Raw genomic sequence first — 25,337 nt, forward strand, 5'->3', positions numbered from 1 at the left:
TGTGTGTGTGTGTGTGTGAACACTGGCAGGGTGTGGGGAGTGAACACTGCCAGGGTGTGGGGTGGTGAACACTGGCAGGGTGTGGGAGAAGTCAAAACTGGCAGGGTGTGGGGAAAGTAATCACTGGCAGGGTGCAGGAGGAGTGAACACTGGCAGGGTGCGGGGAGGTGAGCACTGGCAGGGTGTGGGAGATGTGAACACTGGCAGGGTGTGGGGGAGTGAACACTGGCAGGGTGTGGGGGAGTGAACACTGGCAGGGTATGTGGTAGGTGAACATTGGCTGGATGTGGGAGAAGTGAACACTGGCAGGGTGTGGGAGGTGAACACTGGGAGGGTGTGGGGGACACTGGCAGGGAGTGTGGGGAATGAACACTGGCAGGAGTGGGGGGAGTGAACACTGGCAGGGTGTGTGGGAGGTGAACATTGGCTGGATGTGGGAGAAGTGAACACTGACAGGGTGTGGGGGGAGTGAACACTGGTGGGGTGTGGGGGAAGTGAATATTGGCAGGGTGTGGGAGAAGTGAACACAGTCAGGGTGTGGGGGAGGTGAACATTGGCAGGGTGTGAGGGAAGTGAACACTGGCGGGGTGTGGGGGAAGTGAATATTGGCAGGATGTGGGTGAGTGAACACTGGCAGGGTGTGGGGGAAGTGAACACAGTCAGGGTGTGGGGGAGGTGATTACTGGCAGGGTGTGGGGGGAGTGAACACTGACAGGGTGTGGGAGAAGTGAACACTGGCAGGGTGCAGGGAAAGTGATCACTGGCAGGGTGTTGGGGAAGTGAACATTGTCAGGGTGTGGGGGAAGTGAACACTGGCCGAGTTTGTGGGACGTGAACACTGGCAAGGGGTGGGAGAAGTGAATACTGGCAGGGTGTGGGGAAGGTGAACACTGGCTGGATGTGGGAGGAGTGAACACTGGCAGGGTGCGGGAGGAGTGAACACTGGCAGGGTGTGGAGAGCTGAGCACTGGCAGGGTGTGGGAGATGTGAACACTGGCAGGGTGTGGGAGAAGTGAACACTGGCAGGGTGTGGGGGAGTGAACACTGGCAGGGTATGTGGTAGGTGAACATTGGCTGGATGTGGGAGAAGTGAACACTGGCAGGGTGTGGGAGGTGAACACTGGGAGGGTGTGGGGGACACTGGCAGGGAGTGTGGGGAATGAACACTGGCAGGGAGTGGGGGGAGTGAACACTGGCAGGGTGTGTGGGAGGTGAACATTGGCTGGATGTGGGAGAAGTGAACACTGACAGGGTGTGGGGGGAGTGAACACTGGTGGGGTGTGGGGGAAGTGAATATTGGCAGGGTGTGGGAGAAGTGAACACAGTCAGGGTGTGGGGGAGGTGAACATTGGCAGGGTGTGAGGGAAGTGAACACTGGCGGGGTGTGGGGGAAGTGAATATTGGCAGGATGTGGGTGAGTGAACACTGGCAGGGTGTGGGGGAAGTGAACACAGTCAGGGTGTGGGGGAGGTGATTACTGGCAGGGTGTGGGAGAAGTGAATACTGGCAGGGTGCAGGGGAAGTGATCACTGGCAGGGTGTTGGGGAAGTGAACATTGTCAGGGTGTGGGGGAAGTGAACACTGGCCGAGTTTGTGGGACGTGAACACTGGCAAGGTGTGGGAGAAGTGAATACTGGCAGGGTGTGGGGAAGGTGAACACTGGCTGGATGTGGGAGGAGTGATCACTGGCAGGGTGCGGGAGGAGTGAACACTGGCAGGGTGTGGGGAGCTGAGCACTGGCAGGGTGTGGGAGATGTCAACACTGGCAGGGTGTATGGGAGTGAACACTGGCAGGGTGTGGGGAAGGTGAACATTGGAAGGGTGTGGAGGAGGTGAACATTGGCAGGGTATGGGAGAAGTGAACACTGGCAGGATGTGGGAGAAGTGAACACTGGCAGGGTGTGGGTGAGTGAACTCTGGCAGGGTGTGGGGGAGTGAACACTGGCAGGGAGTGAGGGGAGTGAACACTGACAGGGTGTGGAGAGCTGAGCACTGGCAGGGTGTGGGAGATGTGAACACTGGCAGGGTGTGGGAGAAGTGAACACTGGCAGGGTGTGGGGGAGTGAACACTGGCAGGGTATGTGGTAGGTGAACATTGGCTGGATGTGGGAGAAGTGAACACTGGCAGGGTGTGGGAGGTGAACACTGGGAGGGTGTGGGGGACACTGGCAGGGAGTGTGGGGAATGAACACTGGCAGGGAGTGGGGGGAGTGAACACTGGCAGGGTGTGTGGGAGGTGAACATTGGCTGGATGTGGGAGAAGTGAACACTGACAGGGTGTGGGGGGAGTGAACACTGGTGGGGTGTGGGGGAAGTGAATATTGGCAGGGTGTGGGAGAAGTGAACACAGTCAGGGTGTGGGGGAGGTGAACATTGGCAGGGTGTGAGGGAAGTGAACACTGGCGGGGTGTGGGGGAAGTGAATATTGGCAGGATGTGGGTGAGTGAACACTGGCAGGGTGTGGGGGAAGTGAACACAGTCAGGGTGTGGGGGAGGTGATTACTGGCAGGGTGTGGGAGAAGTGAATACTGGCAGGGTGCAGGGGAAGTGAATACTGGCAGGGTGTGGGGAAGGTGAACACTGGCTGGATGTGGGAGGAGTGATCACTGGCAGGGTGCGGGAGGAGTGAACACTGGCAGGGTGTGGGGAGCTGAGCACTGGCAGGGTGTGGGAGATGTCAACACTGGCAGGGTGTATGGGAGTGAACACTGGCAGGGTGTGGGGAAGGTGAACATTGGAAGGGTGTGGAGGAGGTGAACATTGGCAGGGTATGGGAGAAGTGAACACTGGCAGGATGTGGGAGAAGTGAACACTGGCAGGGTGTGGGTGAGTGAACTCTGGCAGGGTGTGGGGGAGTGAACACTGGCAGGGAGTGGGGGGAGTGAACACTGGCAGGGAGTGGGGGGAGTGAACACTGGCAGGGTGTGTGAGAGGTGAACATTGGCTGGATGTGGGAGAAGTAAACACTGGCAGGTTGTTGGGGAAGTGAACATTGTCAGGGTGTGGGGGAAGTGAACAATGGCCGGGTTTGTGGGACGTAAACACTTGCAGGTTGTGGGAGAAGTAAACAGTGGCAGGGTGTGGGAGAAGTGAACACTGGCAGGGTGTGGGGAAGGTGAATAATGGCAGGGTGTGTTGGAGGTGAACATCGGCAGGATGTGGGAGGAGTGATCACTGGCAGGGTGCGGGAGGAGTGAACACTGGCAGGGTGTTGGGTAAGTGAACATTGTTAGGGTGTGGGGGAAGTGAACACTGGCTGAGGTTGTGGGACGTGAACACTGGCAGGGTGCAGGCAGAGTGAACACTGGCAGGATGTGGGAGAAGTGAACACTGGCAGGGTGTGGGGGTGAACACTGGCAGGGTGTGTGGGAGGTGAACACTGGCTGGATGTGGGAGAAGTGAACACTGGCAGGGCGTGGGAGGTGAACATTGGCAGAGTGTGGGGGACACCGGCAGGGTGTGGGGGGAGTGAACACTGGCAGGGTGTGTGGTAGGTGAACATTGGCTGGATGTGGGAGATGTGAACACTGGCAGGGTGTGGGAGGTGAACACTGGCAGGGTGTGGGGACACTGGCAGGGTGTGGGGGGAGTGAACACAGGCAGGGTGTGGGGAAGTGAACACAGTCAGGGTGTGGGGGAGGTTATTACTGGCAGGGTGTGGGGGGAGTGAACATTGTCAGGGTGTGGGAGAAGTGAATACTGGCAGGGTGCAGGGGAAGTGATCACTGGCAGGGTGTTGGGTAAGTGAACATTGTTAGGGTGTGGAGGAAGTGAACACTGGCCGAGTTTGTGGGACGAGAACACTGGCAGGGTGTGGGAGAAGTGAACACTGGCAGGGTGTGGGGAAGGTGAACACTGGAAGGGTGTGGAGGAGGTGAACATTGGCAGGGTATGGGAGAAGCGAACACTGGCAGGATGTGGGAGAAGTGAACACTGGCAGGGTGTGGGGGGTGAACACTGGCAGGGTGTGTTGGAAGTGAACACTGGCTGGATGTGGGAGAAGTGAACACTGGCAGGGTGTGGGAGGTGAACATTGGCAGAGTGTGGGGGACACTGGCAGGGTGTGTGGTAGGTGAACATTGGCTGGATGTAGGAGAAGTGAACACTGGCATGGTGTGGGTGGTGAACACTGGCAGGGTGTGGGGGGGAGTGAACACTGGCTGGATGTGGGAGAAGTGAACACTGGCAGGGTGTGGGAGGTGAACACTGGCAGGGTGTGGGGGGAGTGAACACTAGCTGGATGTGGGAGAAGTGAACACTGGCAGGGTATGGGGGAAGTGAACATTGGCGGGGTGTGGGAGAAGTGAACACTGGCAGGGTACAAGGGGAGTGAACACTGGCAGGGTGCAGGAGATGTGAACACTGGCAGGGTGTGGGGGATGTGAACACTGGCAGGGTGTGTGGGAGGTGAACATTGGCTGGATGTGGGAGAAGTGAACACTGGCTGGGTTTGTAGGACGTGAACACTGGCAGGGTGTTGGGGAAGTGTACATTGTGAGGGCGTGGGGGAAGTGAACATAGGCAGGGTGTGGGGAAGGTGAACACTGGCTGGATGTGGGAGGAGTGATCACTGGCAGGGTGCGGGAGGAGTGAACACTGGCAGGGTGTGGAGAGCTGAGCACTGGCAGGGTGTGGGAGATGTGAACACTGGCAGGGTGTGGGAGAAGTGAACACTGGCAGGGTGTGGGGGAGTGAACACTGGCAGGGTATGTGGTAGGTGAACATTGGCTGGATGTGGGAGAAGTGAACACTGGCAGGGTGTGGGAGGTGAACACTGGGAGGGTGTGGGGGACACTGGCAGGGAGTGTGGGGAATGAACACTGGCAGGGAGTGGGGGGAGTGAACACTGGCAGGGTGTGTGGGAGGTGAACATTGGCTGGATGTGGGAGAAGTGAACACTGACAGGGTGTGGGGGGAGTGAACACTGGTGGGGTGTGGGGGAAGTGAATATTGGCAGGGTGTGGGAGAAGTGAACACAGTCAGGGTGTGGGGGAGGTGAACATTGGCAGGGTGTGAGGGAAGTGAACACTGGCGGGGTGTGGGGGAAGTGAATATTGGCAGGATGTGGGTGAGTGAACACTGGCAGGGTGTGGGGGAAGTGAACACAGTCAGGGTGTGGGGGAGGTGATTACTGGCAGGGTGTGGGAGAAGTGAATACTGGCAGGGTGCAGGGGAAGTGATCACTGGCAGGGTGTTGGGGAAGTGAACATTGTCAGGGTGTGGGGGAAGTGAACACTGGCCGAGTTTGTGGGACGTGAACACTGGCAAGGTGTGGGAGAAGTGAATACTGGCAGGGTGTGGGGAAGGTGAACACTGGCTGGATGTGGGAGGAGTGATCACTGGCAGGGTGCGGGAGGAGTGAACACTGGCAGGGTGTGGGGAGCTGAGCACTGGCAGGGTGTGGGAGATGTCAACACTGGCAGGGTGTATGGGAGTGAACACTGGCAGGGTGTGGGGAAGGTGAACATTGGAAGGGTGTGGAGGAGGTGAACATTGGCAGGGTATGGGAGAAGTGAACACTGGCAGGATGTGGGAGAAGTGAACACTGGCAGGGTGTGGGTGAGTGAACTCTGGCAGGGTGTGGGGGAGTGAACACTGGCAGGGAGTGAGGGGGAGTGAACACTGACAGGGTGTGGAGAGCTGAGCACTGGCAGGGTGTGGGAGATGTGAACACTGGCAGGGTGTGGGAGAAGTGAACACTGGCAGGGTGTGGGGGAGTGAACACTGGCAGGGTATGTGGTAGGTGAACATTGGCTGGATGTGGGAGAAGTGAACACTGGCAGGGTGTGGGAGGTGAACACTGGGAGGGTGTGGGGGACACTGGCAGGGAGTGTGGGGAATGAACACTGGCAGGGAGTGGGGGGAGTGAACACTGGCAGGGTGTGTGGGAGGTGAACATTGGCTGGATGTGGGAGAAGTGAACACTGACAGGGTGTGGGGGGAGTGAACACTGGTGGGGTGTGGGGGAAGTGAATATTGGCAGGGTGTGGGAGAAGTGAACACAGTCAGGGTGTGGGGGAGGTGAACATTGGCAGGGTGTGAGGGAAGTGAACACTGGCGGGGTGTAGGGGAAGTGAATATTGGCAGGATGTGGGTGAGTGAACACTGGCAGGGTGTGGGGGAAGTGAACACAGTCAGGGTGTGGGGGAGGTGATTACTGGCAGGGTGTGGGAGAAGTGAATACTGGCAGGGTGCAGGGGAAGTGATCACTGGCAGGGTGTTGGGGAAGTGAACATTGTCAGGGTGTGGGGGAAGTGAACACTGGCCGAGTTTGTGGGACGTGAACACTGGCAAGGTGTGGGAGAAGTGAATACTGGCAGGGTGTGGGGAAGGTGAACACTGGCTGGATGTGGGAGGAGTGATCACTGGCAGGGTGCGGGAGGAGTGAACACTGGCAGGGTGTGGGGAGCTGAGCACTGGCAGGGTGTGGGAGATGTCAACACTGGCAGGGTGTATGGGAGTGAACACTGGCAGGGTGTGGGGAAGGTGAACATTGGAAGGGTGTGGAGGAGGTGAACATTGGCAGGGTATGGGAGAAGTGAACACTGGCAGGATGTGGGAGAAGTGAACACTGGCAGGGTGTGGGTGAGTGAACTCTGGCAGGGTGTGGGGGAGTGAACACTGGCAGGGAGTGAGGGGAGTGAACACTGACAGGGTGTGGAGAGCTGAGCACTGGCAGGGTGTGGGAGATGTGAACACTGGCAGGGTGTGGGAGAAGTGAACACTGGCAGGGTGTGGGGGAGTGAACACTGGCAGGGTATGTGGTAGGTGAACATTGGCTGGATGTGGGAGAAGTGAACACTGGCAGGGTGTGGGAGGTGAACACTGGGAGGGTGTGGGGGACACTGGCAGGGAGTGTGGGGAATGAACACTGGCAGGGAGTGGGGGGAGTGAACACTGGCAGGGTGTGTGGGAGGTGAACATTGGCTGGATGTGGGAGAAGTGAACACTGACAGGGTGTGGGGGGAGTGAACACTGGTGGGGTGTGGGGGAAGTGAATATTGGCAGGGTGTGGGAGAAGTGAACACAGTCAGGGTGTGGGGGAGGTGAACATTGGCAGGGTGTGAGGGAAGTGAACACTGGCGGGGTGTAGGGGAAGTGAATATTGGCAGGATGTGGGTGAGTGAACACTGGCAGGGTGTGGGGGAAGTGAACACAGTCAGGGTGTGGGGGAGGTGATTACTGGCAGGGTGTGGGAGAAGTGAATACTGGCAGGGTGCAGGGGAAGTGATCACTGGCAGGGTGTTGGGGAAGTGAACATTGTCAGGGTGTGGGGGAAGTGAACACTGGCCGAGTTTGTGGGACGTGAACACTGGCAAGGTGTGGGAGAAGTGAATACTGGCAGGGTGTGGGGAAGGTGAACACTGGCTGGATGTGGGAGGAGTGATCACTGGCAGGGTGCGGGGGGAGTGAACACTGGCAGGGTGTGGGGAGCTGAGCACTGGCAGGGTGTATGGGAGTGAACACTGGCAGGGTGTGGGGAAGGTGAACATTGGAAGGGTGTGGAGGAGGTGAACATTGGCAGGGTATGGGAGAAGTGAACACTGGCAGGATGTGGGAGAAGTGAACACTGGCAGGGTGTGGGTGAGTGAACTCTGGCAGGGTGTGGGGGAGTGAACACTGGCAGGGAGTGGGGGGAGTGAACACTGGCAGGGAGTGGGGGGAGTGAACACTGGCAGGGTGTGTGAGAGGTGAACATTGGCTGGATGTGGGAGAAGTAAACACTGGCAGGTTGTTGGGGAAGTGAACATTGTCAGGGTGTGGGGGAAGTGAACAATGGCCGGGTTTGTGGGACGTAAACACTTGCAGGTTGTGGGAGAAGTAAACAGTGGCAGGGTGTGGGAGAAGTGAACACTGGCAGGGTGTGGGGAAGGTGAATAATGGCAGGGTGTGTTGGAGGTGAACATCGGCTGGATGTGGGAGGAGTGATCACTGGCAGGGTGCGGGAGGAGTGAACACTGGCAGGGTGTTGGGTAAGTGAACATTGTTAGGGTGTGGGGGAAGTGAACACTGGCTGAGGTTGTGGGACGTGAACACTGGCAGGGTGCAGGCAGAGTGAACACTGGCAGGATGTGGGAGAAGTGAACACTGGCAGGGTGTGTGGGAGGTGAACACTGGCTGGATGTGGGAGAAGTGAGCACTGGCAGGGTGTGGGGGTGAACACTGTCAGGGTGTGTGGGAGGTGAACACTGGCTGGATGTGGGAGAAGTGAACACTGGCAGGGCGTGGGAGGTGAACATTGGCAGAGTGTGGGGGACACCGGCAGGGTGTGGGGGGAGTGAACACTGGCAGGGTGTGTGGTAGGTGAACATTGGCTGGATGTGGGAGATGTGAACACTGGCAGGGTGTGGGAGGTGAACACTGGCAGGGTGTGGGGACACTGGCAGGGTGTGGGGGGAGTGAACACAGGCAGGGTGTGGGGAAGTGAACACAGTCAGGGTGTGGGGGAGGTTATTACTGGCAGGGTGTGGGGGGAGTGAACATTGTCAGGGTGTGGGAGAAGTGAATACTGGCAGGGTGCAGGGGAAGTGATCACTGGCAGGGTGTTGGGTAAGTGAACATTGTTAGGGTGTGGAGGAAGTGAACACTGGCCGAGTTTGTGGGACGAGAACACTGGCAGGGTGTGGGAGAAGTGAACACTGGCAGGGTGTGGGGAAGGTGAACACTGGAAGGGTGTGGAGGAGGTGAACATTGGCAGGGTATGGGAGAAGCGAACACTGGCAGGATGTGGGAGAAGTGAACACTGGCAGGGTGTGGGGGGTGAACACTGGCAGGGTGTGTTGGAAGTGAACACTGGCTGGATGTGGGAGAAGTGAACACTGGCAGGGTGTGGGAGGTGAACATTGGCAGAGTGTGGGGGACACTGGCAGGGTGTGTGGTAGGTGAACATTGGCTGGATGTAGGAGAAGTGAACACTGGCATGGTGTGGGTGGTGAACACTGGCAGGGTGTGGGGGGGAGTGAACACTGGCTGGATGTGGGAGAAGTGAACACTGGCAGGGTGTGGGAGGTGAACACTGGCAGGGTGTGGGGGGAGTGAACACTAGCTGGATGTGGGAGAAGTGAACACTGGCAGGGTATGGGGGAAGTGAACATTGGCGGGGTGTGGGAGAAGTGAACACTGGCAGGGTACAAGGGGAGTGAACACTGGCAGGGTGCAGGAGATGTGAACACTGGCAGGGTGTGGGGGATGTGAACACTGGCAGGGTGTGTGGGAGGTGAACATTGGCTGGATGTGGGAGAAGTGAACACTGGCTGGGTTTGTAGGACGTGAACACTGGCAGGGTTTTGGGGAAGTGTACATTGTGAGGGCGTGGGGGAAGTGAACATAGGCAGGGTGTGGGGGAGGTGATCGCTGGCAGGGTGTGAGAGAAGTGAATACTGGTGGGGTGTGGGGGCATGAACACTGGCAGGGTGTGGAGGGAGTGAACATTGGCAGGATGTGGGAGAAGTGAACACAGTCAGGGTGTGGGGAGTGAACACTGACAGGGTGTGGGAGAAGTGAATACTGGCAGGGTGCAGGGGAAGTGATCACTGGCAGAGTGTTGGGGAAGTGTACATTGTCAGGGTGTGGGGGAAGTGAACACTGGCTGGGTTTGTGGGACGTGAACACTGGCAAGGTGTGGGAGAAGTGAACATAGTCAGGGTGTGTGTGGGGAGTGAACGCTGGCGGGGTGTGTGGGAGGTGAACACTGGCTGAATGTGGGAGAAGTGAACACTGGCCGAGTTTGTGGGACGTGAACACTGGCAGGGTGTGGGAGAAGTGAACACTGGCAGGGTGTGGGGAAGGTGAACACTGGAAGGGTGTGGGGGAGGTGAACATTGGCAGGGTATGGGAGAAGTGAACACTGGCAGGATGTGGGAGAAGTGAACACTGGCAGGGTGTGTGGGAGGTGGACACTGGCTGGATGTGGGAGAAGTGAACACTGGCAGGGTGTGGGAGGTGAACATTGGCAGAGTGTGGGGGACACTGGCAGGGTGTGGGGGATTGAACACTGGCAGGGTGTGGGGGAGTAAACACTGGCAGGGTGTGTGGTAGGTGAACATTGGCTGGATGTGGGAGAAGTGAACACTGGAAGGGAGTGGAAGTGAACATTGGCTGGATGTGTGTGGGGGGCATTGGCAGGGTGCAGGTTGAGTGAACACTGGCAGAGTGTGGGGGAGTGAACATTGTCAGGGTGTGGGGGAAGTGAACACTGGCAGGTTGTGGGGGCGAACACTGGCAGGGTGTGGGGTGGTGAACACTGGCAGGGTGTGGGGTGGTGAACACTGGCAGGGTGTGGAAGAAGTCAAAACTGGAAGGGTGTGGGGAATTAATCACTGGCAGGGTGCAGGAGGAGAGATCACTGGCAGGGTGCGGGAGGGGTGTACACTGGCAAGGTGCAGGGGAGGTGAGCACTGGTAGGGTGTGGGAGACGTGAACACTGGCAGGGTGTGGGGGAGTGAACACTGGCAGGGTGTGGGAGAAGTGAACACTGGCAGGGTGTGGGGAGTGAACACTGGCAGGGTGTGTGGTAGGTGAACATTGGCTGGATGTGGGAGAAGTGAACACTGGCAGGGTGTGGGGGACACTGGCAGGGAGTGAGGGGAGTGAACACGGGCAGGGAGTGGGGGGAGTGAACACTGGCAAAATGTGTGGGAGGTGAACATTGGCTGGATGTGGGAGAAGTGAACACTGACAGGGTGTGGGGGGAGTGAACACTGGTGGGGTGTGGGGGATGTGAATATTGGCAGGGTGTGGGAGAAGTGAACACTGGCAGGGTGTGGGTGAGTGAACTCTGGCAGGGTGTGGGGGAGTGAACACTGGCAGGGAGTGGGGGGAGTGAACACTGACAGGGTGTGGAGAGCTGAGCACTGGCAGGGTGTGGGAGATGTGAACACTGGCAGGGTGTGGGAGAAGTGAACACTGGCAGGGTGTGGGGGAGTGAACACTGGCAGGGTATGTGGTAGGTGAACATTGGCTGGATGTGGGAGAAGTGAACACTGGCAGGGTGTGGGAGGTGAACACTGGGAGGGTGTGGGGGACACTGGCAGGGAGTGTGGGGAATGAACACTGGCAGGGAGTGGGGGGAGTGAACACTGGCAGGGTGTGTGGGAGGTGAACATTGGCTGGATGTGGGAGAAGTGAACACTGACAGGGTGTGGGGGGAGTGAACACTGGTGGGGTGTGGGGGAAGTGAATATTGGCAGGGTGTGGGAGAAGTGAACACAGTCAGGGTGTGGGGGAGGTGAACATTGGCAGGGTGTGAGGGAAGTGAACACTGGCGGGGTGTGGGGGAAGTGAATATTGGCAGGATGTGGGTGAGTGAACACTGGCAGGGTGTGGGGGAAGTGAACACAGTCAGGGTGTGGGGGAGGTGATTACTGGCAGGGTGTGGGAGAAGTGAATACTGGCAGGGTGCAGGGGAAGTGATCACTGGCAGGGTGTTGGGGAAGTGAACATTGTCAGGGTGTGGGGGAAGTGAACACTGGCCGAGTTTGTGGGACGTGAACACTGGCAAGGTGTGGGAGAAGTGAATACTGGCAGGGTGTGGGGAAGGTGAACACTGGCTGGATGTGGGAGGAGTGATCACTGGCAGGGTGCGGGAGGAGTGAACACTGGCAGGGTGTGGGGAGCTGAGCACTGGCAGGGTGTGGGAGATGTGAACACTGGCAGGGTGTATGGGAGTGAACACTGGCAGGGTGTGGGGAAGGTGAACATTGGAAGGGTGTGGAGGAGGTGAACATTGGCAGGGTATGGGAGAAGTGAACACTGGCAGGATGTGGGAGAACTGAACACTGGCAGGGTGTGGGTGAGTGAACTCTGGCAGGGTGTGGGAGAAGTGAACACTGGCAGGGTGTGGGGGAAGTGAACACTGGCAGGGTGTGGGGGAGTGAACAGTGGCAGGGTGTGTGGGAGGTGAACACTGGCTGGATGTGGACACTGGCAGGGTGTGGGAGGTGAATATTGGCAGAGTGTGGGGGACACTGACAGGGTGTGGGGGATTGAACACTGGCAGGGTGTGGGGGGAGTGAACACTGGCAGGGTGTGTGGTAGGTGAACATTGGCTGGATGTGGGAGAACTGAACACTGGAAGGGAGTGGAAGTGAACATTGGCTGGATGTGTGTGGGGGGCATTGGCAGGGTGCAGGTTGAGTGAACACTGGCAGAGTGTGGGGGAGTGAACATTGTCAGGGTGTGGGGGAAGTGAACACTGGCAGGTTGTGTGGGCGAACACTGGCAGGGTGTGGGGTGGTGAACACTGGCAGGGTGTGGAAGAAGTCAAAACTGGAAGGGTGTGGGGAATTAATCACTGGCAGGGTGCGGGAGGAGTGAACACTGGCAAGGTGCAGGGGAGGTGAGCACTGGTAGGGTGTGGGAGATGTGAACACTGGCAGGGTGTGGGGGAAGTGAACACTGGCAGGGTGTGGGAGAAGTGAACACTGGCAGGGTGTGGGGGAGTGAACACTGGCAGGGTGTGTGGTAGGTGAACATTGGCTGGATGTGGGAGAAGTGAACACTGGCAGGGTGTGGGAGGTGAACACTGGCAGGGTGTGGGGGACACTGGCAGGGAGTGAGGGGAGTGAACACGGGCAGGGAGTGGGGGGAGTGAACACTGGCAAGGTGTGTGGGAGGTGAACATTGGCTGGATGTGGGAGAAGTGAACACTGGAAGGGTGTGGAAGTGAACACTGGCTGGATGTGTGTGGGGGCATTGGCAGGGTGCAGGTTGAGTGAACACTGGCAGGGTGTGGGGGAGTGAACATTGTCAGGGTGTGGGGGAAGTGAACACTGGCAGGTTGTGGGGGCGAACACTGGCAGTGTGTGTGTGTGTGTGTGTGTGTGTGTGTGTGTGTGTGAACACTGGCAGGGTGTGGGGAGTGAACACTGCCAGGGTGTGGGGTGGTGAACACTGGCAGGGTGTGGGGAAAGTAATCACTGGCAGGGTGCAGGAGGAGTGAACACTGGCAGGGTGCGGGGGAGGTGAGCACTGGCAGGGTGTGGGAGATGTGAACACTGGCAGGGTGTGGGAGAAGTGAACACTGGCAGGGTGTGGGGGAGTGAACACTGGCAGGGTGTGTGGTAGGGGAACATTGGCTGGATGTGGGAGAAGTGAACACTGGCAGGGTGTGGGGGACACTGGCAGGGAGTGTGGGGAATGAACACTGGCAGGGAGTGGGGGGAGTGAACACTGGCAGGGTGTGTGGGAGGTGAACATTGGCTGGATGTGGGAGAAGTGAACACTGACAGGGTGTGGGGGGAGTGAACACTGGTGGGGTGTGGGGGAAGTGAATATTGGCAGGGTGTGGGAGAAGTGAACACAGTCAGGGTGTCGGGGAGGTGAACATTGGCAGGGTGTGAGGGAAGTGAACACTGGCGGGGTGTGGGGGAAGTGAATATTGGCAGGATGTGGGTGAGTGAACACTGGCAGGGTGTGGGGGAAGTGAACACAGTCAGGGTGTGGGGGAGGTGATTACTGGCAGGGTGTGGGGGGAGTGAACACTGACAGGGTGTGGGAGAAGTGAATACTGGCAGGGTGTGGGGAAGGTGAACACTGGAAGGGTGTGGAGGAGGTGAACATTGGCAGGGTATGGGAGAAGTGAACACTGGCAGGATGTGGGAGAAGTGAACACTGGCAGGGTGTGGGGGAGTGAACACTGGCAGGGTGTGTTGGAGGTGAACACCAGCTGGATGTGGGAGGAGTGATCACTGGCACGGTGCGGGAGTAGTGAACACTGGCAGGGTGCGGGGAAGGTGAATACTGGCAGCGTGTGTTGGAGGTGAACACCGGCTGGATGTGGGAGGAGTGATCACTGGCAGGATGCGGGAGGAGTGAACACTGGCAGGGTGTGGGGAGCTGAGCACTGGCAGGGTGTGGGAGATGTGAGCACTGGCAGGGTGTATGGGAGTGAACACTGGCAGGGTGTGGGGAAGGTGAACACTGGAAGGGTGTGGAGGAGGTGACCATTGGCAGGGTATGAGAGAAGTGAACACTGGCAGGGTGTGGGTGAGTGAACTCTGGCAGGGTGTGGGGGAGTGAACACTGGCAGGGAGTGGGGGCGAACACTGGCAGTGTGTGTGTGTGTGTGTGTGTGTGTGTGTGTGAACACTGGCAGGGTGTGGGGAGTGAACACTGCCAGGGTGTGGGGTGGTGAACACTGGCAGGGTGTGGGGAAAGTAATCACTGGCAGGGTGCAGGAGGAGTGAACACTGGCAGGGTGCGGGGGAGGTGAGCACTGGCAGGGTGTGGGAGATGTGAACACTGGCAGGGTGTGGGAGAAGTGAACACTGGCAGGGTGTGGGGGAGTGAACACTGGCAGGGTGTGTGGTAGGGGAACATTGGCTGGATGTGGGAGAAGTGAACACTGGCAGGGTGTGGGGGACACTGGCAGGGAGTGTGGGGAATGAACACTGGCAGGGAGTGGGGGGAGTGAACACTGGCAGGGTGTGTGGGAGGTGAACATTGGCTGGATGTGGGAGAAGTGAACACTGACAGGGTGTGGGGGGAGTGAACACTGGTGGGGTGTGGGGGAAGTGAATATTGGCAGGGTGTGGGAGAAGTGAACACAGTCAGGGTGTGGGGGAGGTGAACATTGGCAGGGTGTGAGGGAAGTGAACACTGGCGGGGTGTGGGGGAAGTGAATATTGGCAGGATGTGGGTGAGTGAACACTGGCAGGGTGTGGGGGAAGTGAACACAGTCAGGGTGTGGGGGCGGTGATTACTGGCAGGGTGTGGGGGGAGTGAACACTGACAGGGTGTGGGAGAAGTGAATACTGGCAGGGTGTGGGGAAGGTGAACACTGGAAGGGTGTGGAGGAGGTGAACATTGGCAGGGTATGGGAGAAGTGAACACTGGCAGGATGTGGGAGAAGTGAACACTGGCAGGGTGTGGGGGAGTGAACACTGGCAGGGTGTGTTGGAGGTGAACACCAGCTGGATGTGGGAGGAGTGATCACTGGCACGGTGCGGGAGTAGTGAACACTGGCAGGGTGCGGGGAAGGTGAATACTGGCAGCGTGTGTTGGAGGTGAACACCGGCTGGATGTGGGAGGAGTGATCACTGGCAGGATGCGGGAGGAGTGAACACTGGCAGGGTGTGGGGAGCTGAGCACTGGCAGGGTGTGGGAGATGTGAGCACTGGCAGGGTGTATGGGAGTGAACACTGGCAGGGTGTGGGGAAGGTGAACACTGGAAGGGTGTGGAGGAGGTGACCATTGGCAGGGTATGAGAGAAGTGAACACTGGCAGGGTGTGGGTGAGTGAACTCTGGCAGGGTGTGGGGGAGTGAACACTGGCAGGGAGTGGGGGAGTGAACACTGGCAGGGTGTGTGGGAGGTGAACATTGGCTGGATGTGGGAGAAGTGAACACTGGCAGGTTGTTGGGGAAGTGAACATTGCCAGGGTGTGGGGGAAGTGAACAATGGCCGGGTTTGTGGGACGTGAACACTTGCAGGTTGTGGGAGAAGTGAACACTGGCAGGGTGTGGGAGAAGTGAACACTGGCAGGGTGTGAGGAAGGTGAATACTGGCAGGGTGTGTTGGAGGTGAACACCGGCTGGATGTGGGAAGAGTGATCACTGGCAGGGTGCGGGAGGAGTGAACACTGGCAGGGTGTGGGGGGAAGGAACACTGGCAGGGAGTGGGGGGAGTGAATACTGGCAGGGTGTGTGGGAGGTGAACATTGGCTGGATGTGGGAGAAGTGAACACTGGCAGGTTGTTGGGGAAGTGAACATTGTCAGGGTGTGGGGGAAGTGAACAATGGCCGGGTTTGTGGGAGAAGTGAACACTGGCAGGGTGCGGGGGGGGGGGGAGTGAACACTGGCAGGGTGTGGGGGTGAACACTGGCAGGGTGCGGGGGGGGGTGAACACTGGTAGGGTGTGAGGAGGTGAACACTGGTAGTGCTTGGGAGAAGTGAACACTGGCAGGGTGCATGTGGGGAGTGAACACCAGCAGGGTGTGTGGGAGGTGAACACTGGATGGATGTGGGAGAAGTGAACACTGGCAGGGTGTGGGGGAGGTGAACACTGGCAGTGTGTGGGAGAAGTGAACACTGGAAGGGTGTGGAAGTGAACACTGGCTGGATGTGTGTGTGGGGGGCATTGGCAGGGTGCAGGATGAGTGAACACTTTCAGGGTGTGGGAGGAGTGAACATTGTCAGGGTGCGGGGAGAGTGAACACTGGCAGGGTGTGGGGAGGTGAACACTGGCAGTGCTTGGGAGAAGTGAACACTGGCAGGGTGCGGGAGAAGTGAACACTGGCAGGGCGCGTGCGGGGAGTGAACACTAGCAGGGTGTGTGGGAGGTGAACACTGACGGTGTGGGGGAAGTGAACACTGGCAGGTTGTGGGGGCGAACACTGGCAGGGTGTGTGTGGGGGGGAGTGAACAGTGGCAGGGTGTGGTGGAAGTAATTACTTGCAGGGTGCAGGAGGAGTGATCACTGGCAGGGTGCGGGGGGAGTGAACACTGGCAGGGTGCGGGGAAGGTGAGCACTGGCAGGGTGTGGGAGATGTGAACACTGGCAGGTTGTGGGGGTGAACACTGGCAGGGTTTGTGTGTGGGGGAGTGAACACTGGCAGGGTGTGGGGAGTGAACACTGGCAGGGTGTGGGGGTAGGTCACAGAATCAGTGGTGACAGGGAGAGTGTCTGCTGGCTTCACCAACCCAGTGAGAGAGTGAGGGTGCTTGCTCATCACACCCAGCTCAACCCAGTCCACAAACATGGAGGCTCGCTGAGAAAGAGCATGTCTCATCAGGGGAAGAAACCTACTGGAAAGTCCATCCCACGAGTCTCACAAACACTCGATCGTACATACACGGTGTCCATGACTTGGGTGTTTGTAACTCAAGGGGATCCTGCGCTTTTGTTACAGCCCCTCAACTCCATCCAATCTCTCCCCATAGCTAAACTCCTCCCATCCAGGTAACACCCTGGTGAATCGCCACTGCATTCCATCCAGTGGAACCACATCCTTGCCAGAGAGCGGTTTCCAGAGCTACACACACTGCCCCAGCCGCAATCTAACTTGTGCTCTGCAGGAGGTCGATGTTGGAATTGCAGACCTGTGTGAAGACCAGGCCTGAGGTCTCCCTGTGGATAGTCCCAAACAAAGGCCATCGGCTACTCTGCAAGACATCCCCTTCCCCAGCATCACTCCCACCACCTCCGGCCCCGGCGGCTGCAGTCAGCACCAGACCCATACCCCACCGCACAACACCAAAGGGCTTGAGGGTCAGGGAATTACCACCAGCTGCAGCCTCCTCTCTGAGTCAACCCCTCCCTACCCAACCCTCACCGTGACTGTCTCCTGACCCTGGAACTGCAACACCAGCACCTTCACCAGAGGGATGGAGGCCATTCGAGGGGCAACACCAGCCTTGAGGGCAGTTGGGAAGGGCTGCTCAGGAAAAGGAGTTTGAAGGGAGGGAGACGACTGGGAAGGTTGCCAGTGCTCACAGGTACTAAGGAGGGCACATGCCTTGATGATACACATCTCACCCCTTGTCCTTCCCCATCCCACTCTCTGTCCTTCCCTATCCAATCCCGTCCTTCCCCATCCCACTCCCTGTACCTCCCCACACCCTGTCCTTCCCCACCCCCTGTCCTTCCCCATCCCACTCCCCGTACTTCCCCACCCCCTGTCCTTCCCCATCCCACACCCTGTCCTTCCCCACCCCCTGTCCTTCCCCATCCCACACCCTGTCCTTCCCCACCCCCTGTCCTTCCCCATCCCATCCTCTGTCCTTCCTCATCCCACCCCCTGTCCTTCCCCGTCCCACCCCCTGTCCTTCCCTATCCCACTCCCTGTCCTTCCCCACCCCAATCCCTGTCCTTCCACATCCCACCCACCGTACTTCCCCACCCCCTGTCCTTCCCCACCCCCTGTCCTTCCCCATCCCACCCCCTGTCCTTCCCCATCCCATCCTCTGTCCTTCCCCATCCCACTCCCTGTACTTCCCCACCCCCTGTCCTTCCCCATCCCACACCCTGTCCTTCCCCACCCGATGTCCTTCCCCACCCTCTGTCCTTCCCCATCCCATCCTCTGCCCTTTCCCATCCCACTCCCTGTACTTCCCCGCCCCCTGTCCTTCCCCACCCCCTGTCCTTCCCCACCCTCTGTCCTTCCCCATCCCATCCTCTGCCCTTTCCCATCCCACTCCCTGTACTTCCCCGCCCCCTGTCCTTCCCCACCCCCTGTCCTTCCCCATCCCACACCCTGTCCTTCCCCACCCCGCCCTTCCCCACCCGCTGTCCTTCCCCATCCCATCCTCTGTCCTTCCTCATCCCACCCCCTGTCCTTCCCCATCCCATCCTCTGTCCTTCCTCATCCAACTCCCTGTCCTTCCATGTCCCACCCCCTGTCCTTCCCTATCCCACTCCCTGTCCTTCCCCACCCCAATCCCTGTCCTTCCATATCCCACCCACTGTACTTCCCCACCCCCTGTCCTTCCCCACCCCCTGTCCTTCCCCATCCCACCCCCTGTCCTTCGCCATCCCATCCCCTGTCCTTCCACATCCCACCCCCTGTCCTTCCCCATCCCACGCCCTGTCCTTCCCCACCCGCTGTCCTTCCCCATCCCACACCCTGTCCTTCCCCACCCGCTGTCCTTCCCCATCCCATCCTCTGCCCTTCCCCATCCCACTCCCTGTACTTCCCCACCCGCTGTCCTTCCCCATCCCATCCTCTGTCCTTCCTCATCCCACCCCCTGTCCTTCCCCACCCCCTGTCCTTCCCCATCCCATCCTCTGACCTTCCTCATCCCACCCCCTGTCCTTCCCCGTCCCACCCCCTGTCCTTCCCTATCCCACTCCGTCCTTCCCCACCCCAATCCCTGCCCTTCCACATCCCACCCACTGTACTTCCCCACCCCCTGTCCTTCCCCACCCCCTGTCCTTCCCCATCCCACCCCCTGTCCTTCCCCATCCCATCCTCTGTCCTTCCCCACCCCCTGTCCTTCCCCATCCCACGCCCTGTCCTTCCCCACCTGCTGTCCTTCCCAATCCCACGCCCTGTCCTTCCCCACGCCCTGTCCTTCCCCACCCGCTGTCCTTCCCCATCCCATCCTCTGCCCTTCCCCATCCCACTCCCTGTACTTCCCCACCCCCTGTCCTTCCCCACCTGCTGTCCTTCCCCACCCTCTGTCCTTCCCCATCCCATCCTCTGCCCTTTCCCATCACACTCCCTGTACTTCCCCGCCCCCTGTCCTTCCCCACCCGCTGTCTTTCCCCATCCCACACCCTGTCCTTCCCCACCCTGCCCTTCCCCACCCGCTGTCCTTCCCCATCCCATCCTCTGTCCTTCCTCATCCCACCCCCTGTCCTTCCCCATCCCAATCCTTGTCCTTCCACATCCCACCCCGTCCTTCCTCATCCCACCCCGTCCTTCCCCATCCCACCCCCTGTCCTTCCCCATCCCACTCCCTGTCCATCCCCATCCCATCCCCTGTCCTTCCTCATCCCATCCCCTGTCCTTCCTCATCCCACCCCCTGTCCTTCCCCATCCCACTCCCTGTCCTTCCTCATCCCACCCCGTCCTTCCCCATCCCAATCCCTGTCCTTCCACATCCCACCCCCGTCCTTCCCCATCCCACACCCTGTCCATCCCCATCCCACTCCCTGTCCTTCCCTATCCCACCCCCTATCCATCCCCATCCCATCCCGTCCTCCCGCATCCCACCCCCTGTCCTTCCCCATCCCACTCCCTGTCCTTTCCTATCCCATCCCCTGTCTTTCCCCACCCCCTGTCCTTTCCCATCCCACTCTTTGTCCTTCCCTATCCCAGCCCCTGTCCATCCACATCTCCGTCCTTCCTCATCCCATCCCCTGTCCATCCCCATCCCCTGTCCTTCCTCATCCCACCCCCTGTCCTTCCCCATCCCATCCTCTGACCTTCCTCATCCCACCCCCTGTCCTTCCCCGTCCCACCCCCTGTCCTTCCCTATCCCACTCCGTCCTTCCCCACCCCAATCCCTGCCCTTCCACATCCCACCCACTGTACTTCCCCACCCCCTGTCCTTCCCCACCCCCTGTCCTTCCCCATCCCACCCCCTGTCCTTCCCCATCCCATCCTCTGTCCTTCCCCACCCCCTGTCCTTCCCCATCCCACGCCCTGTCCTTCCCCACCTGCTGTCCTTCCCAATCCCACGCCCTGTCCTTCCCCACGCCCTGTCCTTCCCCATCCCATCCTCTGCCCTTCCCCATCCCACTCCCTGTACTTCCCCACCCCCTGTCCTTCCCCACCTGCTGTCCTTCCCCACCCTCTGTCCTTCCCCATCCCATCCTCTGCCCTTTCCCATCACACTCCCTGTACTTCCCCGCCCCCTGTCCTTCCCCACCCGCTGTCTTTCCCCATCCCACACCCTGTCCTTCCCCACCCTGCCCTTCCCCACCCGCTGTCCTTCCCCATCCCATCCTCTGTCCTTCCTCATCCCACCCCCTGTCCTTCCCCATCCCAATCCTTGTCCTTCCACATCCCACCCCGTCCTTCCTCATCCCACCCCGTCCTTCCCCATCCCACCCCCTGTCCTTCCCCATCCCACTCCCTGTCCATCCCCATCCCATCCCCTGTCCTTCCTCATCCCATCCCCTGTCCTTCCTCATCCCACCCCCTGTCCTTCCCCATCCCACTCCCTGTCCTTCCTCATCCCACCCCGTCCTTCCCCATCCCAATCCCTGTCCTTCCACATCCCACCCCCGTCCTTCCCCATCCCACACCCTGTCCATCCCCATCCCACTCCCTGTCCTTCCCTATCCCACCCCCTATCCATCCCCATCCCATCCCGTCCTCCCGCATCCCACCCCCTGTCCTTCCCCATCCCACTCCCTGTCCTTTCCTATCCCATCCCCTGTCTTTCCCCACCCCCTGTCCTTTCCCATCCCACTCTTTGTCCTTCCCTATCCCACCCCCTGTCCATCCACATCTCCGTCCTTCCTCATCCCATCCCCTGTCCATCCCCATCCCCTGTCCTTCCTCATCCCACCCCCTGTCCTTCCTCATCCCAACCCCTGTCCATCCCCATCACAATCCCTGTCCTTCCCCATCCCCTGTCTTTCCCATCCCAATCCTTGTCCTTCCCCATCCCAACCCCTGTCCTTCCCCATCTCACCCCCACCCCTATGTAGTTCCGGAAGACCAAATCCCCCCACTCCCCAGAAGGCTATGTCTGGGGAGACTCTGGGGGGGTGGGTTCTAGTTCTAGGAAGTGGGTGGCTGCAGAGGGATAATCCAGAATGCCAGTGTTGGGTCAGAAGACCAGGATCATGCAGTGGCTCCGTGCTGTGGTATCTGCCATCTGTGTGGGGGAGGTGTGCAAAGAGGGGGAATGAACTGGGGCAGAGGGTCCCAGGCAACTACGTCCACCAGAAAGCCTGGGGTGGGGGCAACCCCGATTGGGAAGGGGGGGGAACAGTTCCCTATAGGGCGTGCATTGTGATTATTGAAGTCTCCTGCAAACGGTTGACCACATGGGGGCAGGGACGGTGCAGGCCAGGCTCAGACAGAGAGGCAGAGTGGTCACCAGTGGTGGGTGTGTGAAGGAGGGTTGAGGGTGGAGAGAGGCTGGGGAGGGTGGATTGTGATGGAAGGTGAAGGGTTGAGGGCTGAGAGTGATGGACAGTCAGTGTGGAAGAGGGATGAGGGTGCAATGAGAGTTCTGGCAGTCCCTGGGCTGGTGAGGGTTTAGGGACATGGAGTGATGGGGGGTGTAGGGGAGGGTTGGGATGGAGGAAGGAGGCATTGGAGGGTGGAGGGCTGAGAGATGACTCTGTGCTCCTTCTACTCTGAGCCACAGGGAGATGTGTGGCTGGTTTTCCTGGACTCCACCATGGGCCCTGTTATCTCGCAAGTGGCCAGCACTCCCTCCTCCCCACCGTCCCAATGCCTGCACGGTCTCCATCCTCAGGATAGGGTGAGGGGCCGCGATACACTGCGCACTGGGTCAGGCTCCCGGGTTACCGAGGGTGTGAGACCCTCCCCGAGTGAGCAGGGAGGACCAGAGCGAAGAGCGTCTCACTCACCTTCTCGTAGGGATCCACTCCCTCGCAGAAACCCATCTCAGGTATGGTGTCGTTCGCCTTCTGATGACAGGAGCAGGGGTAAAGCAACATCGAGCTGTTCTTTATCACCAGGTTCTCCGTCCAATTGGAGTGCCCCATCCAGCCACAGCACTGGAGCTAGGGGACGAGAAAGACCCTATGAGTGCGAAACCTCAGCTATCCTCACCCGTCCCCCAGGGAGGGAAGAGTTAAACACCCACCCCCTGGGGGAGGGGAGGAAGGTTTACAGTAACCAGGCAGGCAGAGATTATAAATCAGAGGAGTTAATTTAATGAGATGTGAGGAAAGGATTAAAAATTAACCTGCCAGCACAGTTAACTGCTTCACAAGCAGAACTGACTTGCATAGAGTGGGATTAATGTTTCTTCTGTCTTCTCATCGTCTGCTCTATGTCCCAAGCAACACACACGAAATGCTCAGAAGGTCGAGCAGTACCCATGGAGGGAAATGAACAGACAGAAGCCAGAATTGCTCATTACTGCCTGACCTGCTGAGTCCCTCCAGTGCTTTGTGTGTGTTGCTCTGGATCTCCAGCATCTGCAGACTCTCCTGTGTCTGTGGTCTCTGTCCAGGTTTGTGGATGCCCACCTCCAGTCCCTGCTCCAGTACTCACCTGCTCTGGGTAAACTGGGCTTGTGGCTCTAGTGGCTCCAGCATTCTCTTTCTCCCAATTGCCTTCATTCGTCTGGCTCCTTGCACAGCTCAGGCCAGCAGAGGTACACATACGTGCCTTCCCCAGTGTTAGACCACATCGGATGTAACTGTGTCACCTGGACCACTTCAGTCCCGGCCTGCACTCACCTCCCTCTGGATGTAATCCCAGGTGGCCCCAAAGCTTCTATCCTGGATGTCCTGTGGGTTGTAGTTCACAATCATCCGATGAATAACATCGGCGATTTCTGCCTTGAGCTGGGAAGAAAGGCAAAAATGATGATGTTTCAGCACGAGCTCCCTGTGAGACAATTAACATGACTGCTCGTGTGAAAGAGGTAAGGTGTCCAGTGAGAGGGACACAAAGCCCAGACCTCTTCCTCTGCGGTAATATGTTCTGTGAGGACCACAAACAAGTATCAACATTCACTTCCACTGCCTCCAACGTAGAATGGGAGCAGAGGGGAGAGGCAGTGGGATTTGACAGAAGACCAGAAGGACACAGGAGCAGAATTAGGCAATTTGGCCCATCGAGTCTGTTCTGCCATTTCATCACAGCTGATCCTTTCCCTCTCAGCCCCATTCTCCTGCCTTCTCCTTTCACATCCTGACTTATCAAGAACCTCTACCATAAAGGCACCCAGAGGCCTGGCCTCCACAGCTGCCTGTTTAAATTGGACGTCTCTCTAATTTGAGGCTGCGCCCTCTGGTCCTAGATTCTCCTGCCAACGGATACATCCTCTTCACATCCACTCTATCAAGGCCTTTCAACATTTGAGGTTTCAATGAGATCCCCTCTCGTTCTTCTAAACTCTGGAAGGTAAAGGTCCAGAGACATCAAACTCTCCTCAAATGACAAGCCTTTCAATCCTGGAATCATTCTCATGAACGACCTCTGAACCCTCTCCAATGTCAGCACATCCTTTCTTAAATAAGGGGCCCATAATTGCTCACAGTATCCAAGTGAGGCATTACCACTGCCTGATGAAGCCACAGCATTACAACCTTGCTTTTATATTCTAGTCCTCATGAAATGAATGCTAACATTGCAAATGAATCCCATACAAGGACTCCCATGCCCCATTGCATCTTGGATTTTTGAATTTTCTCCTCATTTAGAAAATAGTCTATGGTTTTATTCCTTCTCCCAAAGTGCATTTCCTACACTATATTTCTTCTGCCATTTTGCCCATTCTCCTATTGTGTCTGAGTCCTTCTGTAGCCTCTCTGCTTCCTCAAACTACCTGCCCCTCCATCCATCTTTGTATCTTCCACGAACTTGGCCACAAAGCCATCAATTCCATCAACCAAATCATTGACATATAATGTAAACAGAAGCCTGGCCTAGAGAGAAGGCAGCCAGGGGGAGACCGGCCACAGGTGCGCTACATAGTGAGGACAAATAGTGAGCAACCTCCTCTCCTCGAACAAGAGGTTTAAGAGGAGGAGGAGGAGGAAGTTGACTGTTGGTCAGTGGGGTGGTTGGGACACTGTCTGAGGAGGGGTGAAGGAGGGACTCTCACAAAGTATCTGGACCAATATTGATACCAAGTGACCCTCTAAATGCAGGTAAAATGGACTATTACAGGGAGGTACAAATCTTAGACTTTGTCGGCTGAAGGGCCTCTGCGATTTGTTCAGCATAAATCGAGGCCATTCGTCCCACCGGATCTGTGCTGGGAGCAGGAGAAAGGAGAAATGTGAGTCAGTAGGAGGAGCATGGGGAGGGTGAACAGAGAGAAGGAGATGAGATAGAAGGACAGCCTCCGAGAGGAGCAGGAGGGGGAAAGAGGGGTGAGGGAAAATGGGGAGAAGGGGGAGGAAGAAAGAAGGAAGCCAGGGAGGAAGGAGAAGGAGGCAGGAAGGAAGGGGAGGGGGAAAGGAGAAGGGGAGAACTGGGAGGAGGGAGAAGGGAAAGAAAGGGAGGATGGTGTGAAGGAAAAGGGGTGAGGAGGGAAGAGGAAGAGAGGAGGGGGAAGGGGAAGGGAGAAAGGAAGTGGGGAGAAAGGGGTGGGTAGGAAAGAAGGGTGAGGGAAGGGAAATGGGGTGATGAGGGATGGGGAAGAGGGAAGGGTGATGAGGGATGGGAAAGAGGGAAGGGGTGATGAGGGATGGGGAAGAGGGAAGGGGTGATGAGTTATGGGGAAGAGGGAAGGGGTGATGAGGTATGGGGAAGAGGGAAGGGGTGATGAGGTATGGGGAAGAGGGAAGGGGTGATGATGGATGGGGAAGAGGGAAGGAGTGATGAGGTATGGGGAAGAGGGAACGGGTGATGAGGGATGGGGAAGAGGGAAGGGGTGATGAGGTATGGGGAAGAGGGAAGGGCTGATGAGGAATGGGGAAGAGGGAAGGGGTGATGAGGTATGGGGAAGAGGGAAGGGGTGATGATGGATGGGGAAGAGGGAAGGAGTGATGAAGTATGGGGAAGAGGGAAGGGGTGATGAGGGATGGGGAAGAGGGAAGGGGTGATGAGGGATGGGGAAGAGGGAAGGGTGATGAGGTATGGGGAAGAGGGAAGGGGTGATGAAGGATGAGGAAGAGGGAAGGCGTGATGAGGGATGGGGAAGAGGGAAGGGGTGATGAAGTATGGGGAAGAGGGAAGGCGTGATGAGTTATGGGGAAGAGAGGAGGGGTGGTGATGGATGTGGAAGCGG

The 25,337-nt window shown here is 58.2% G+C and overlaps 1 protein-coding gene across 2 annotated transcripts in view; it reads right to left on the bottom strand.

The window, feature by feature from the left end:
- Positions 1 to 25,337, bottom strand: part of cd82b (CD82 molecule b) — a 138,652-nt gene that overhangs the window by 22,848 nt on the left and 90,467 nt on the right. For both annotated transcript variants that reach the window (XM_063062251.1, XM_063062252.1), the window contains exons 7-8: positions 22,834 to 22,941; positions 21,994 to 22,149 (exon numbers count right to left, since the gene is read on the bottom strand). In XM_063062251.1, coding sequence (XP_062918321.1) covers positions 21,994 to 22,149; positions 22,834 to 22,941 — 264 coding nt within the window. The remainder of the gene's footprint in view (positions 1 to 21,993; positions 22,150 to 22,833; positions 22,942 to 25,337) is intronic.

The sequence above is a fragment of the Mobula hypostoma genome, chromosome 11 (assembly GCF_963921235.1).
Source record: "Mobula hypostoma chromosome 11, sMobHyp1.1, whole genome shotgun sequence".
In the NCBI taxonomy this organism is placed as follows: Eukaryota; Metazoa; Chordata; class Chondrichthyes; order Myliobatiformes; family Myliobatidae; genus Mobula; species Mobula hypostoma.